The sequence below is a fragment of the Macaca nemestrina genome, chromosome 6, assembly GCF_043159975.1.
Source record: "Macaca nemestrina isolate mMacNem1 chromosome 6, mMacNem.hap1, whole genome shotgun sequence".
Taxonomy (NCBI): Eukaryota; Metazoa; Chordata; class Mammalia; order Primates; family Cercopithecidae; genus Macaca; species Macaca nemestrina.
Genome location: NC_092130.1, coordinates 400,966 through 417,629, shown reverse-complemented (window position 1 = coordinate 417,629; position 16,664 = coordinate 400,966). Strand labels below are relative to the sequence as shown.

General features: G+C 47.9%; 1 protein-coding gene across 7 annotated transcripts in view; it reads left to right on the top strand.

Annotated features, from left to right (window-relative positions):
• BAGE2 (BAGE family member 2) overlaps positions 1-16,664 on the top strand; it is a 63,147-nt gene that overhangs the window by 21,512 nt on the left and 24,971 nt on the right. For all 7 annotated transcript variants that reach the window (XM_071097943.1, XM_071097942.1, XM_071097941.1 and 4 more), the window contains one exon: positions 1,378-1,536. In XM_071097943.1, coding sequence (XP_070954044.1) covers positions 1,378-1,536 — 159 coding nt within the window. The remainder of the gene's footprint in view (positions 1-1,377; positions 1,537-16,664) is intronic.

Sequence of the window (16,664 nt, the reverse complement as noted above, 5' to 3'; positions counted from 1 at the left end):
GGAGAAGGTGGGGCCCGTGCCCGATGCTGGCGGCTGAAGCCTTGGCCACTGCGGCTCGCCTGGCTGCGGTGGGTGGTGGCGACCGAGACAGCAGCCCTGTTAGAGCGGTAGAAAGGCGCAGGGTAGGTGCGCTCTTTGCGGTTGCACTGCCCGCTTGCAGGGTGGTGGGGGAGCAGGTTTGGTGTGCTTTTGGGGCTGCACTGCCTGCTGTGGGGGGCTGGTGGGTGGCGCTATCAGGCGTTGCATCAGGCTGGCGGTGGGGCAGGTTGGCTGTGCTTAGGGTCTACATTGCCTGAGGTGGGGGGGTTGGAGGCAGGTTGTGTCCACTGCCAGCGGCTCGGGGCGCGGGTCAGGGCATTATTAGCTGCTGCACTGGCTGATGCAGGGGGCGGGTTGGGTGAGCTATCCTGGGCTACAATGCCAGCAGCCATGCCGACTGGCAGGCAGTTGGGGGTGCTTTAGGGGAACTGTCAAATGCTGCACTGCTCCTGGGGGAAAGGGGAAAGTGGGGTGAGGGGTTGGTTGCGTGCACTAACCCGGCGTTGACTGCCCGCGACAGGAGCAGGTTGGGGTGCTATCTGGGACTGTGTTGCTTGTGGTCGGGGCATGGGGCGGGTTTGATGGGGCTCTGTTTGGTGCCGCAACGCCGGTGGCAGGGATGGGTTGTGGACGCTATCAAGTGTTACACTGCCGGGTTCAGAGGAGTGGTTTGGGGGTGCTCTCAGGGTTACACCGCCTGCATCAGTCTCTGGGTGTTGTGGGCACAATCTGGGGGCTACGCTTGTTGGGCGGGGCAGGTTAGGGGTACTATCGGGGGGCTGCTCTGCTGCTGCCAGCCGCGGGTTTTGGAGGTGGCCACGACAGTGGTGGCCTCTGAGGAAGGGCCCGGGCCGTTCTCCTCTTCCCGGACTCAAGGCTCTAGAGGGTGAACTTCTGCTCGTGTTGGAGTGCGGAGGGCACACAGAGTTTTTGCGGCAATCCCCTGAGCACCACAGGGCCCACACACCCAGTGTGATTCCCCGACCCTTGCCCTCTTGCTCCGTGTTGTGGAGACCATCTGGGAGCCCCAGTCATGGAGTAGTAGGCACCACGGGGTCTCAGGGCCTTGTGGGTGGAGGAGTCAGGAATGGGAACTGGTACTTTGTTGGGCAGGACTGGCTGGGTCTGAGTTTCTGCTATTTTTGCTCCCCAAGGAGCCCCGGGCACTGTGGTGTCTCCAGTCCCCACCCCAGGTCAGGCGGCCAGCTTGGTCCAGGAGGAGAGGCTGGACTTTGGAGGGTGGGTGTGAGTGCCTTCGCTGAAACTGGCCCCTGCCACCCAGTGGCCAGCATGACAACGTGGGGCTCTGACACTGCCACTTTCTGCATCCCGTTGTAGATTTTTCTGGCTTTGCCTGCCCAGCTGCTCCAAGCCAGGCTGGTGAAGGAGGAGTCTCCTGTGGTGAGCTGGAGGTTGGAGCCTGAAGATGGCACAGCTCTGCAATTCATCTGTGGTTGTGGCGGTGACGGTGATGGAGACTGCAGCTCAACAGGAGCAGTAGGAGGATACCCATGGAGGCCAGGTGGTAGGAACCTTGGAGGGTGGACGGGTGCATAGAGGGTGACAGCAGAGCTGATTCCGTTGGCATCGGCGCTAATGGTGGCAACAGCAGCAAGTCTAGGGGCCAGGAAGGGGGAGTAGGAGAACTTTGGGGCCCAGCCTGGCCTGGAGTGGGTAAGAAGATGCCGGTTCTGTACTGCAGGCCTCAATGACAGTGGTGGAGGTGCAGCCAGGGCAAGGAGGAGTCCTTCCCCTTCTCCTGTGGTCTGTGGAGGGTGCCCTCCTGCTGGTGTCTGAGCCAGGTGTGAGTGCCAGCATTGTCTCATTCTTAACAGAATTTAGGGGGCGACTATTTGTGTATTTTTTTGTTTTTTGTTGTGATAACCCTTAAGGGACAAAAGGCTGCTTTGGCTGGGTTTCGGTGTGGTGGGATCCCCCATGTCAGACAAAGGGTGCTTTCCTGGCAAGGTGTGTGTTGGAGGGAGTTCCCCAAAGGGAAGAAAGGGAACCATCCAGGAGGGTGGCTGCTGTGGCAGATTCCCTGCTTCTGGGCACCCTTTGGGTCACCTGGTTTTCCCTGTGGAAGAGGCGAGGCTTAGACCGGTATCACTTGTATGGTCAGAGAGGCATCGTGGCTGGGCCAGTCGATTGGACCTTGCTGCTGCTTCAGCCCACCTGCCCGTGGTGTCACCTGGGGAACCTCAGGCCACGGGGCAGAGGCTTCTCTGGCAGGCGGATTGCTGTAGTGGATTCTGTTCTGCCTGCTGCTCAGAAGGGCTTCTGTGGCCAGGAACTGATGTTGGGACTCTCCTGTTGGTGTCCTGCTACCTCCGTGTTGTCTCTGGGTTCTCAGAGACTCTCAGATCTGTGAGGACAAAAAGGTTTCCTGGCTAGTTTGCGTGGTGTGGTTGGGATCCCTTTTGCTACATGCCCCTCAAACACCCTAGTGCCTCTGGGGGAAAAGGGAATTTTAGATTTAATGGAGAATGTGTCTATGTTGGCTGCTTATTGTTAGCAAACTTCTGAACAATTCTAAGGTCATGGCAGAATGGTCGCCTCTTGTTGAGTAGACTCCAGCTCCATTGGAGAAGAGACGAGCTTACCTGGGCTGTGTTTTCTTGCTAGCTTGAGGGTTGGAAACACTAGGTTTTTGTCTCCTTTTCCAGTTGAGTTAGGGAAGTGCCATGCAGTATCACGAAACAATTCCTTCAGTTCTGAAGTCCTTAGACTGTCATGTTATTAGCACTGTCCAGCATTCTCCTTTCAGTGAGATAATAAGGGAAGGTTCCTACTCTAAAGGGAAACGGAATGGTATTTTTATATTGTATGACAAGAAATACAAAATAATTCTGAAAAATTTAGTCATTCTTCTTTTAAATTTAGAAACCCCTTGTTTATATTTATAATATTTAAAACTATTAAAAATTAAGATGTCATAATTAAGATAATCTTTTAATGTTTTATATGAATTAGCGTTTAGCAGATGACCATAACGAATTATTTGAATTATGTTACATTAATTGCCAATTCAGATTTCTTTCTGATTATTACAAATCTGTTTGTAAAATTTTATTTTGTCATTTATTAAATTTTTGTATAATTAGTTGCTACATTGCAGGTATAGGAACTTCTAATATTAAGCGTGATTACAAATACTTCAGTTTTCATGTCTTTTTATTAATAGTCTAAACTTATGAAATGCTTTGCACATTAGTATTGGTAACTTTTTTTAGTATGAATTATCATTTGAAAAATGTTAACAACATAGCCTTCCCATATTATTTATCTTTTTGAGGTAGAGTCTCACTCTGTCGCCCAGGCTGGAGTGCAGTGGCATGACCTCGGCTCACCGCAACCTCTGCCTCCTGGGTTCAAGTGATTTCTCCTGCCTCAGCCTCCTGAGTAGCTGGGATTACAGGCATGGGGCACCACGACTGTCTAATTTTTGTGTTTTTGGTAGAGAAGAGGTTTCACCACATTGGTCATGCTGGTCTCGAGCTCCTGACCTCAGGTGATCCACTTGCCTTGGCCTCCCAAAGTGCTGGGATTGCAGGCGTGAGCCACCCGCCCAGCCTATTTTAGATACAGGGTCTTCCTCTGTTGACCAGGTTGAAGTGCAGTGGTGTAGTCATAGCTCACTGCAGGCTCAAACGATCCTCTTGCCATGGCCTCCCAAAGTGCTGGGATTACAGGCATGGGCCACTGTGCCTGGCCTGAATTGTAATAATTTTACAGTTTGCCTCAAACGAGGGCTGACATCTGGGCAAGGTCTGCCGGGGGCCTCCCCCATGCAGGCAGTCTCTGTGCTGTGCCCTCCACCAGCGCTGAGGGCCCAGTGCCCACAGGCACCCCTCTCCTTTCCCCTCTGGGGAAGGCCAGAAGTGACTTTTGAGGTGACCTGAGGGACTTTGTCTGGAAAAGGGTGTGAAGCTGAAGCTGATGGCCTCAGTGCCCAAAGGGGAACACTTCACACTGGCGTTTGGAAGCCACAGGCCTGACAGTGGGTCCTGGTCTTGGGGGTCTCAGTCACCTGGCCACCCATTCCCCCCTCACCTAGCAGGCTGCCCACACCCCCTTCTATCTGTCTGTGCTCAGCCAATCAGGCAAGCCAAGGTTATAGCCCTCCCTGCCCTGGGCCCTGGCTCCATGAAGCACCATGGGCCTTGGAAGACCTCCCCAATTCATCCTGTCTCCCCAGTATCTTCCGCCAAGGCAGAAGTTTCCCTGGGCCCCTGCTCTGGCCGCTTCCGTGGCACAGTTTATAGCTGTGCCTGACACAGCCCACCTACCTGGCTTCTGTCCGAAACCTGCAGCCAGGCCATGTGACAGCCGCTGCCTGTGCCCAAACATTCATCCAGCCCCACCCAGGAGAGCCAGACAGGCACTCACACACCCTCACCCACACATCCTCACCTGCCTGGCCCTGCCGCGCCCCCACCCCACCCTCCCTCTAAACCTACTGGGGCAGCAGCTTCCCCTACATTCCTCTTGCTCCACCTCCTAGAGCTGGTTCACACACAGATTCCCATGCCCTTGGCAGGTTGGTCATGGCCCTGGCAGTTCTGAGGACAGGATGGGTACAGGACTGTGTGCACCATAGAAAGGTCAGGGAGTGCAGCCTCCTACTCTATGCCAGCTGCCAACCCCTGGAGCTTTCTAGGCTGATGGGGACAAAGAATGCACCAGAGGGGATAGTGACCATTGTCCCCGGGTTAGTCCACCATGGGACTGATGGGAGGTTCACAGATGTACTGAGTGCCCTGTTGCATTGGTCCTCAGGGGCAGGTGCTGAGATGGAGTTAGGAGAGCAAAGTAAGGGAGCTGGGCATGGTGCCTCATGCCTGTAAATCCTAGCACTTGGGGAGGCCCAGGTGGGAGGATTTCTTGAGGCCAAGAGTTTGAGACCAACCTGGGCAACACAGCAAGACCCTGTCTCTACAAAAAAAATTAAAAATTAGCCAGGCGTGGTGGCTGTATTCCCAGCTACTCGGGAGGCTGAGGTAGGAGGAACAGTTGAGCCTAGGAGTTGTCAATAGAAATCAAGTGTTGGGATATTGAGAATAGCATTATAATGAGGGTCCAGAGTATGTTATTAATACTAATGGTATAATTTTGAGCTTCTGATATATACACAAGCATATGTATAGCTACACCAGGGATTGTGCTCAAGATTTGACTTATATTAGCTTGTTTAAGCCTCTTCCACACACTGTTTGAGGCAGGTACTATTATTACTGTTTTATGGATGACAAAACTGAGAAGCAGAAAATTTAGGAAACTTGCCCAAGATCACACAGCAAAGAAGCAGACACCAGAACCAGAGCCCTCGGCTCACAGACTTCATTACCTTCGCTCCTAGGCTCTCTGTTACTCTGACCATCTCTCAGCCAGGAAGTCACTCCCTATGGTTAAATATTTCTATTCTCAAAACATGTGAGAGAGGGAGCCTTGATATTTGTTACCTAAGCCCTAAGGGTTTCTCCTACCATTTCAGAGAGAGAGAAGCTTTTCTTTGCCCCTGAACTGTGACAAAGAAAACAGGAGGAAACAGCCATCAGAAGAGTAAAAATCTCTTATCTTCGCAAATAAGAATTCACTCTAACTGAGCTCTTTTGCATGCAGCACTGGGAAAAGACCTTGTTTTTTATTCTATCAAGTTCCCCATTTAACAATTTATTGAGAACCTGTTGTGTACCTGATGCACTGCTGGCATTGGGCATGTAAAAATCAGTGTAGCGTGGTCCTTTCTCCAAGCAACTCAATCTACTGCTTGGTTCTCTTTTCTGGATCATTTTAATTATGCTTCTCCTTTAAGTAAAGGACAGAGAAGTAGCACTGAGTCAGATTTTTGCCACTAGTCTTATACAGGTGACCTATTTTTCTTTTTATTTATTTATTTTTTTTTTGAGACGGAGTCTCGCTCTGTCGCCCAAGCTGGAGTGCAGTGGCCGGATCTCAGCTCACTGCAAGCTCCGCCTCCCGGGTTCACGCCATTCTCCTGCCTCAGCCTCCCGAGTAGCTGGGACTATAGGCGCCCGCCACCTCGCCCGGCTAGTTTTTTTTGTATTTTTTAGTAGAGATGGGGTTTCACTGTGTTAGCCAGGATGGTCTCGATCTCCTGACCTCGTGATCCGCCCGTCTCGGCCTCCAAAGTGCTGGGATTACAGGCGTGAGCCACCGCGCCCGGCTGACCTATTTTTCTTAATGCTCCCCACACATGGGATCTGAGCCAGCTGAGCCCAGAAACCTCCCAGGCTGAGAACGTAGTGTGGCACTTCAGCACATGAGACTGTGCAGGAGTCGATAAAACTGGCATGTTAGCCACAGAAACCTTGCCAAGCGTTCGGGAATAGAAGGGGTGGACAGCAGCCCACCTGCTTTTCCTAATCTCATGGATATCAGGCACCAGGCAGCCTTGCGCCTGGAATGGAGACATCTCAGGTAGGGGTTGTCACTGTTCCAAGCTCCCCTTTGATGCCATTTTGATCCTGGGTGTAGAGTTGCCACATGGAGAGCGAAACCACCAGAATATATAAGTGAGAAAGGAATGGAAAGATGGACAGATGCCTAGATAGATACATAGATACTTTGCTGAAGTCTGGGACAGTGGAACGTAGGAAGAGAACCTCAGATAGGGAGAGAACAGTAGGTTGATTGTGGTAAAGGGAAGGCTTCACTGTGTTATTCAATATACTTGTTGAATTGTTTAAACAATATGTATATCTTTATAATTAAAAGAGAATTTGGGGCCGGGCATGGTGGCTCACACCTGTAATCTCAGCACTTTGGGAGGCCGAGGTGGGCGGATCACGAGGTCAGAAGTTTGAGACCAGCCTGGCCAACATGGTGAAACCCCATCTCTACTAAAAATACAAAAAATGAGCCAGGTGCGGTGGCTCAAGCCTGTAATCCCAGCACTTTCGGAGGCCGAGACGGGCAGATCACAAGGTCAGGAGATCGAGACCATCCTGGCTAACATGGTGAAACCCCGTCTCTACTTAAAAAATACAAAAAACTAGCCAGGCGTGGTGGTGGGCACCTGTAATCCCAGCTACCCGGGAGGCTAAGGCAGGAGAATGGCATGAACCCGGGAGGCAGAGCTTGCAGTGAGCTGCGATCGCGCCACTGCACTCCAGCCTGGGCAACAGAGCGAGACTCCATCTCAAAAACAAAATAAAACAGACAAAAAAAAAAACTAAAAAAGAGAGTTTGGACTTTAGAATAAGACTGGAGTGTGAAGCCTGGCTTCCGCTATTTCTGAGAGCTATGTGACTGTGGGCAGATTGTTTCGGATCTCTAAACCCTCAATTCCCTTGTTTATGAAATGGAGGTCATGGGGATTGAATGAGATTAAGTCCTGTATAAAATGCTGAAGGAGCTGTCAATAACATCAGCTCTTTGTTATTATTAATAGCATTAGGCGAGGCTGAGAGTCAGCTACAGAGGAGACCTCTGTGGGCAGAAGAGAACCACAGAGGAGGTAGCTAGTAGCAGTAGAGCCGAGCAAGGAATGGGTTCCATTTAATGCGGTGTCAAGTGCCCCCTTGTTAGGGAGATGCACCTCCCTCCCTTCTCCACCTGCCAGCACTTGTTTTCTCCTCGGGAAACACCCAGGATGGCAAGCTTTGTATATGGTAAGGTGGCTAAGAGCACGAGCCCTGGCTCCATTGGTTTTCCATTCTGGCTGTGCCACTTACTTGCTCTTAGTCAGGTTCCTCACTTGTAGTATGGGAATGGTAATTGTATCTACCTCAAGAGTTGTTTCACCAATTAAGTGAGTTAATGCATGGGAAAGGCTCAGAAGAGCCTGGCACAGAGCAAGTGATTTATAAATATGAGTTTATATTGTATACTCTGATTCTAGAGTAATCCTAAGACTTTCGAAGACCCTGAACACTTCCTTTTGGAGATTTCACCCAACATTTTATCAAACATACTGAAAGTCACCCACATTTCATGTTAATTATTATTATTATTTGCTGTAGTATGTTTAAAAGAGGTTTTAATGATTTTGCTTGTGGAAGTGGTTGACTGTGACTAACTCATAGCTATGAGGCCTTAGCAATCGCTGGACATGTTTGAAATCCCTTTCAAAGTGAGTAATTCTAAGGAACAAATTGTTTTTAAGTGTAATACAATTTTTATGAACATCAAACTTAACAATTAATGATGTTTACATAACTTTCCATTATGTAGACATTTAATTAAACTTTTTTTTTTTTTTTTTTTTGAGACGGAGTCTTGCTCTGTCGCCCAGGCTGGAGTGCAGTGGCTGGATCTCAGCTCACTGCAAGCTCCGCCTCCTGGGTTCACGCCATTCTCCTGCCTCAGCCTCCCGAGTAGCTGGGACTGCAGGCGCCCACCACCTCGCCCGGCCAGTTTTTTGTATTTTTTTAGTAGAGACGGGGTTTCACTGTGTTAGCCAGGATGGTCTCGATCTCCTGACCTCGTGATCCACCCACCTCAGCCTCCCAAAGTGCTGGAATTACAGGCGTGAGCCACTGCGCCCGGCTTAATTAAACTTTTATCTATTTCGATTTTTCAGTTTTCTCTTTTTGTATTTTGAAGCCAAAAAAAAAAAAAAAATGTGTTTCAGACCTCAGGTAAAGGAATAGATGAAAGCGGTCAGCCAGGGACCAGAAAGCCCTCTCGGCCAGCCTCCTGAAGCTGTGGTTCGGCAGAGCCAGGCAGCGCCTGGGTGCAGAAGGGACCTGTAACCTTGTCCACCCCTGTTCTTCCATCTTATGAATGGAATAACTCATGTCCAAGAAGGGGAGTGACTTGCCCAGAAGATAGTGTAATTTGATTCTGAAATGCAGAGTCCTGAGCCCTTTCATACTTGTTGTTGTTTGTTTGTTTTACACATTCCAAGATGATATTCAAGGAGTGGCTCTCAAAGCCCAGGGGAGTGACCTCCTGAGAGATGAAGGTAGCTGATGTGGGAAGGCTTGTACAGGTCCCCCTGGGCTGCACGTCTGTGTAACTCAATGACCAAATCGACAGTGACTTGAACCCGCAGCCAGGGGCGTGTGGGTGAAGTACGAGCAGACGTTTCCACCAGCTGTTAAAACCTAGCAGGGGCATTAGGAATCAATCGCAGACTGTGCCTCCTGTGACTTGGCAAACCTCCATGAGGAAGGTTCAAGGGAGGGGAAGAGCAGTCACAGGTCTCCACCAGCCAAGAGCAAATCCGAGCAGAGAGCTAAGCACTTTTGTGCCCTCTGGAGCAAGGCAACCCCATAACCTTACAGAGATTTGGGAATGATGGAAGCTGAGGAGCTACATGGCCATGTCAGGAGGATGAAGAGATCGCCAGGCAGCTGCCATCAAGTTAGGATTCAGAGTGGTCCTGGAGGAGAAGGGGAGATGCCCCTGCCCAGGACCACACAGGACAGAAGGGTGTCTGGACAGTGCCAGGCCATGTTCAGAAAGTGAAGGGCCTTTCCAATAGGAAGGTTATGGGCCCAAACACTGAGTGCCTCTGTGTGGCTGGCATATTCAGTAAGTGTTAAAGGAAGGGAGAGAGAAACTGCGAGGGAAGAAAGGAGGAGTAGGAGCACTTGGACAGCACGTGCCGTCGCTCTGAGGCTCCTCCATGTCTACAGTTGGTGGCTTCTACCTTACATCTTTATACCTTTGAATTGGACGAAATGTATTTTCTCTTGGTCATTAGGGCACTGATGCACAATTTCAGTATGACCTTGTTGGTTTGTTCCACCTGGTCATTAAGGTTCTGGGGACTGTGTATGAAGCAGTATCATATAGGAGAAGAAGGCAGGCAAACCTGGTTTCGAATTTCAGCCTAGCCGCTGTATAGCTGTGGAACCGCAGAGACATTCTTTAACCTCTCTGAAAGTGAGTTCCTTCATCTGGGCAATAGGCACTAAGAATTTCTGCTTCCCAGGGCTCTAGCAATGTGCTAACACAGTCCCTGCTACATTGTAGCAGAGGCCCATTAGAGTTCCTTCTCATGTCTCATGGTCAAGGTGGTCTTGCCTGAAACTAAGACATAGCTCATTGTACTGTTCAAGTCAGAGCAAGCCAAGTGTGCTTTGGGCAACTAGTGTGCCTAAGCCTGAGTCGTGAGAGTCCTAAAAAGGAACAAGGCGTGGCTCTGGACCTCAGGGAAACAGAGTCAGATGTGGGGGAGACATAGATTTGAAGGAAAAAAAAAAAAAAAAAAAGAGCACCAGGCTTGAGTTCTGGAGTCTAGGTTATCTTCCTGGCTTTGCCACTAATTTGCTAGGTGTCCTTGATGAAGTCACAGTAGTTCTCTGAATCTCAGTTTCCTCTTCTCTCCTGCAAGGGCAAAACTTGATGGTCTCTAAGATTCATCCTGGTTAAGCAAGTGCTAAGCTGCATGGCACAAATTTCAGATGCTTCTTTAAGTGTGTCCAAGAAGAAAATTCTCAGAGACATTTGGAGTGCCTGGGAGCAGCTAGAAAAAGTTAGGGAAATGATGCCAAGATTTAGCCACAAGTGATACTGCTAACTTAAGAGTCTGCCCCTGATCTCATGGGGTCTTAAATTCTTCCCTCCAGTCCTTCTCTCTTGGGTTGTATTAGAAAGATCACTGAAGTGACCTTAAGCACAACAGGTTGGATTCAGGTTAGATTTAAGGAGGGACTTCCAAACAAATGCTTTTGAAGGATGAGCTTGTAAGTGAACAGAGAGAAGGGCATCGTCTACTTTTTAGAAGCCTTAAGATGCTGGGTACAAGTATATTTTGCATTCCTGAAAAGCTGTGTACTAAGAAAATACATTGAATCAGTCCTGCCTAAAATGCACCGGAGTGTTCACTATTTAGAGGCATGGGGCTGCCCTTAAATTCACCTGTTTATAAATACAGCTTTGTTTAGCCTGGTTTTTAAGGTGAAGGTTCCCTAGCTGGATCTCTCTCACAAAAAGTTTAAATGTGATCTTTCTCAGAGGCTGAGAAATAAATTCAGTTCATTCTCAAGGTTGCTTTCCGATCTATGGGTCCAGGAATGCATCAAATATAAGGAAAATGTTTATGATGTTTCTGTATTGGCCAACATTCCTGGTTTCTGTCCCTGGAGGACCTGCAGAACCAGCCGTCTCTTCCTTGCGTATGTCTCAGTCGTGAGCACCAGGCCAAACCACAGGAGCAGTGCCCCTGCTCTGGAGAGTTTCGTCTGGGGCCTCCTGGGTGTTGAGTAGAAGTTGGAATCTGATTGGACTTCTATTTACTCTGCACCTTGTACTTTGCAGTAACAAGACTGTCAGTACCATGAGGGCAGGGACTGTGTGATTTGCTTCTCATTGCTTGGCACGGAACGGGTACACAATAAGTGATGATGAATGAATGAATGAATGAAAATGGACACATCAATTCTAGTTGACTTTCTGGCCTTTGGCCGGGTACTTAACTGCTCTGTGCCCCAGTTTCTGCATCTGTAGCATGGGGGATAGTAAGAGTTCCTGCATCGCAGGATTGTCATCAGGATTCAATGAGACAAAATATATGAAGTACTTAGCGCATTGTTTAGAGCGTAATAGGCACTCAACCAGTGTTAGCTTAGTATTACTTTTTCTATGTAAGATTATGTTGTCCTTTCCACAGCCCGGTAAGGGGAAGTATACCATCCCCACTGAACAGATGAGAAAACCGAGGCTCAGAGGTGTCAGTGACTGCCCGAGGTCACAGGTGGGACTGGGACTCCTCAGTCTGTCCTCTTTCTACTGCTCAACAGTCTGGTGAAACTACAGAAGGACTCATTCCTGCTAATGGGGCACTAAAGGCAATGCACGAGGAACTCTGAGGAGTATGTGGAAATTCTCCCGGGTTTTCCAGCTCCCGAGAGTACCCTGGCTTTATGGGGTGAAGTCCTTTGATTGTCTCAGGTTCCTGATCTGTTCATGACCCTGTTAGCCCAAAAGCTGGCAGAGCTGCATGTGGTGCTACTGTTCTTTTTGTCTCCTTGACTCTCCCCTGCTCCCCACCTGCATCGCCTTACGCATTTATGATTTCCTTAAACATGCCTATTTGCAGAGACACACTGAGCTAAGCAGCAAGAGTGGAGGTGTCCAGTGGGAAGTCCACTGTGAGGGAATAGGGTGTCAGGAGAGGTCCTACCAGCTCATCCTGACCAAGATGCTCGTATGCTGTGCTTTGGAAAACACAAGCAGCGCAAGAACATTTAAAATTCACTCAGTGGGTATTCTCCCTTTGTGGAACCGAGCAGACATGAGTGCACGTGTGGAACATGACGTCCATATGGACATAGAAGGACAAAACACAGTCTTTGTCAACTTGATTATCTGCCCTGTGGTGAGACATGAGGGCCTGGCTGAATGGAACACAGGGAACCTGGAAACTGTTTTGCAAAAAGAGGCATCTACCCCATTGACACTTTACTGCACTACTAATAGCAAGGAGCTTATGAATCTATTAGATACGGTCTTTGCTGCCTTTCATGATTCTAAGCTTGGATTTCTGGGGACAGTGAAAAGCCCCAAAGGTGGGAAAAGCAAGAGGAGGGCAAACAAAGTCTGCAAATTCCATCATCCGAATAACAGGGCCGATGGTTTAGAGTGTTCTGCTCGAAAAGCTTGTGTGCACATTTAAATTACAGCTTTCCACACACAGGGCAGCTGTGCCCTTTAGCCCAGCCCCCTTTCCCTCTTATTAAAATAGGGCAAAGGGGTGCTTATTTTTCCTGGGTTTCTTTTTTGGTATGAATTTACAAAATGTGGTTTAAATACTGATTTTATAGGAACAATGTCACATTTTAAGATTCAGTGTTAGGCATGGAGCTCTCTTAAAGATTGTTAAGAAAGAATTAGTGCCAGGAAAGAAGCTGGTGTGCAGCAGTGTCCAGCAGTATAGGCCCTTCAGACAGGAGAGGCTGTCATTCATCGGCTGCCCGGTCACCCTCATAATTGGTTGAGGGCAAAGGGGTCTCACCTTTTCATGCTTCTCTGTTTTGCCAAAAATACTTAAGATAATGGGGGAAAAATCTAGTATGCTTTGTTCTCTGAAAGATAATGTTTTATTAGCCTTAGCAACTCATGGTTGGTTAAGGAATGAGGCAGATTCCTAGAATCCAAATCAAACAGCTCCCATTAGTAAATTACTGACTTATAAAATATTTAGGCCTAGGACTGGGCAGAAACAATATATGAAAATGTAGGTAGCATGGCAGAATATTCTGATGAATAGAAATCATGTATAAAAAGCCCAAACTGACCGGGTGCAGTGGCTCATGCCTGTAATCCCAGCACTTTGGGAGGCTGAGGCGGGCAGATCATGAGGTCAGGAGATCGAGACCATCCTGGCTAACATGGTGAAACCCCTGTCTCTACTAAAAATAGAAAAAATTAGCCAGGCATGGTGACGGGTGCCTGTAGTCCCAGCTACTTGGGAGGCTGAGGCAGGAAAATTGCTTGAACCCAAGATCGCGCCACTGCACTCCAGCCTGGGTGACAGAGAGAGACTCCATCTCAAAAAAAAAAAAAAAAAAAAAAAGCACGTACTATTCCAAACCACTCTGGGGGAATCAGAAGATCCAAACAACTTTAGGGGAATCAGAAGATCATTCTGCAGAAGCAGAACTAGTGCGATGGCTTAATGTTACTAAAAACAAGTTTATGGATCAACATAAGGAAGAACCTTCCAACAATTCTGATAATCCACAGGGTGAGGGAATTTCTGATTAGGTAGAGATTTCTCCCTCTCTGGAATCTTGCAAGCAGAGGTCACTGGATCTTTTATTGGGAATACATCAGAGAGGATCATGCATAAGGGTGAGTGTTGGACTAAAGGACCTTAGAGAGTCTGTCCAGTTCTGAGGTCCCCGACTGTATGTTACTTGGCCTTGACTAGATACTTTACTAAGAGGTGCCATCCTAGTTATTCCACATCCTTAGAGTAATTGTAGATACAGAAAGATCTGGAAGTAGTTCTGTGGAGACCAGGTAGAATGCTCAGAGGGCAAAATAGGAAATACAGTAGGATGGAAAAGTTTGGCCAGGAAAAGAGGACACAAGCATTTTAGAGAGCTGAGCCTGCAATAGTTGGAAGGAGTGCAAACAGCTTGTTTGGTCTCTGTTGAGGTCCAGATAAGAGTAAATAGGTTAAATGAAATTTAACCAATGTAAAGCTAGATCATCAGAGACAGAGCGTCAGATCTCAGGCTATCAGTCCCTCAAAGAATTGTCTTTATCGAAGGTAGATGAGGGAAGGGTCAGGTTGAGCAGCATTTTATGCTTTTGTGAAACTGATTAGGGCAAGGTCTGCCCTGCCTTTCTTAAGTTCTTTTATAAGGACCCATGATAAATTTCCACCAGTGCATAGTTCCAGAGAAGAAAATAATGTGGTTCCTACAGAAAACTATGTATGCCTTCCATGTCAAAAGGTAAAAACTGTGTACATTGGTACCTTTTATTTTCTTACGTGTTAGAGAATTCAGAAACAGATCCTTGGGTATTTATATCTGCTCAGTTATGGTGCCTGAAAGGTGCTGTTTCTGCTGCTTGTAGCAGATGAACTCATTCCAGGCCATTGATAATATTAATATGTCTTGTTTTTCAGCCTGTCATTCATCTCACATCTTTTGGGAAGTGAGTCAGCTCAAATCTCATATACTCAAGATGATATGGAATAAAAAAACTTATTGATTGGAAAGAAACATGAGGTTCTAGGATAGGTTTTCAAGGTGGATTAGAGGATTTCTGTCACTTAAAATGATCAATAATGGAGGGCCAGTCATCTGACTCCACATTCTTGGCCTTCATTAGTCACCGCTACTGGTGTTGTGCTGTATTTGAGCCTCTATATTGTCCATTCCTCGCACAATCCGTGGGTTTAGTTTCCATGGTTTGTTACTTGCAGTCAATTGTGGTCCAAAAATATTAAATGGAAAACTCACAGATAAATAATTCATAAGTTGTAAATTGTGCACTGTTCCAAGTCATGTGCTAAAATCCTACTCTCTCCACCTGGGATGTGAATTACCCCTTTGTCCAGTATATTCACACTGTACAGGAATGCATGTATAGGAAATATCATAGTATATAGAGGGTTCAGTATAGGCTATGAACTGAATATATGTACTAAGGTCCATAGTCTATATGGATTCACTCTCCATGGATTCGGGCATCTACTGGGAGTCTTGGAACATATCCCTGAGGACTAAGAAAGATGACTGTAACTGTCAAGGTAAACACCCCAGTATATTACATGAGTGAGTGATGGCAGTGAGACACTGTTTATGTCAACCTGGTGCCCATTTGCAATTTCATGCATGTAGGCAGATCAGTCATATGTCCTATAGTTGTCATTGGCCATAGATGAGGGGGCATAAATGAGTAGCCCCCCAAGGGCAATTAACAGATCATCATCATCTCTGATGTTTCCACACCTAAGATAAAGGCTGTCAGAGTTTTGGTATCTGTGAAGGTTTGTGGAATTAAAAGGAATGGAATATAATTGAAGTGACTTGAACTGCACTGAAAAGAATTAAATTGAATTGCCTAGTCTTGCCTTGCATCAAGGGAATGTCTTACCTGTGCTGGCTCATCAACTCTAACAACAGAGCAAGAATAAGCATAGCATGCTAGAGTGCAGTGGCGCGATCTTGGCTCACTGCAAGCTCTGCCTCCCAGGTTCAAGCCATTCTCCTGCCTCACCTCCCGAGTAGCTGGTACTACAGGCGCCCGCCACCACGCCCGGCTAATTTTTTGTATTTTTAGTAGAGACGGGGTTTCACCGTGTTAGCCAGGATGGTCTCGATCTCCTGACCTTGTGATCCGCCCGCCTCGGCCTCCCAAAGTGCTGGGATTACCGGTGTGAGCCGCTGCGCCCGGCCTAAATGTTTTCATTTTAAAAGTATTGACTGTGCACCTTTTACATCCAGGCACTGTGTTTTATGCTGGGAAAATGTGATGGACTAAGCAGACGTTTCTCTGCCTCGAGGAGCTCCACCTAAGGAAAGGACACAAGCACTAAACAAGTCTTGCATAAATAAATATCTAATTAAAATTGTGACAAGTGCTAAGAAGGAAACTTTAAATAAAGTTTTGTAAGAAGAATAGAAGCAAGGCCAGGCGCAGTGGCTCACGCCTTTATAATCCCAGCACTTTGGGAGGCCGAGGCGGGCAGATCACTTGCGGTCAGGAGTTCAAGACCAGCCTGGCCAACATGGTGAAACCCTGTCTGTACTAAAAAATAAAAAACATTAGCTGGGTGTGGTGGCGGGCACCTGTGATCCCAGCTTCTCAGGAGGCTGAAGCAGGAGAATTGCTTGAACCTGAGAGGTGGAGCTTGTGGTGAGCGGAGATTGCACCACTGCACTCTAGCCTGAGTGAAAAAGCAAGACTGAAGAATAGAAGCCAGAACCTACTAGAACAAACCAGTTTGTCCACCTTGGAGAAGGCCGGTGTGTCGGAGTGGAGTGGTGGCTGATGAACCTGAGCTAAGGGCTTCACGCTTTATTGTGGCTGAGTAGAGATGTGAGTGATAGGACTGGGTTTTTAGAAAGTCTACTCTGGTTGCTCCCTGGAGGGGAGGGAGCAAGATTGGAAATGGAGGACAGTTAGGAGGCTATTGCTGTAGGGTAAGGGAGACATGATGGTGGACTGACCTGGGGTGGAGAGAAAAGGAG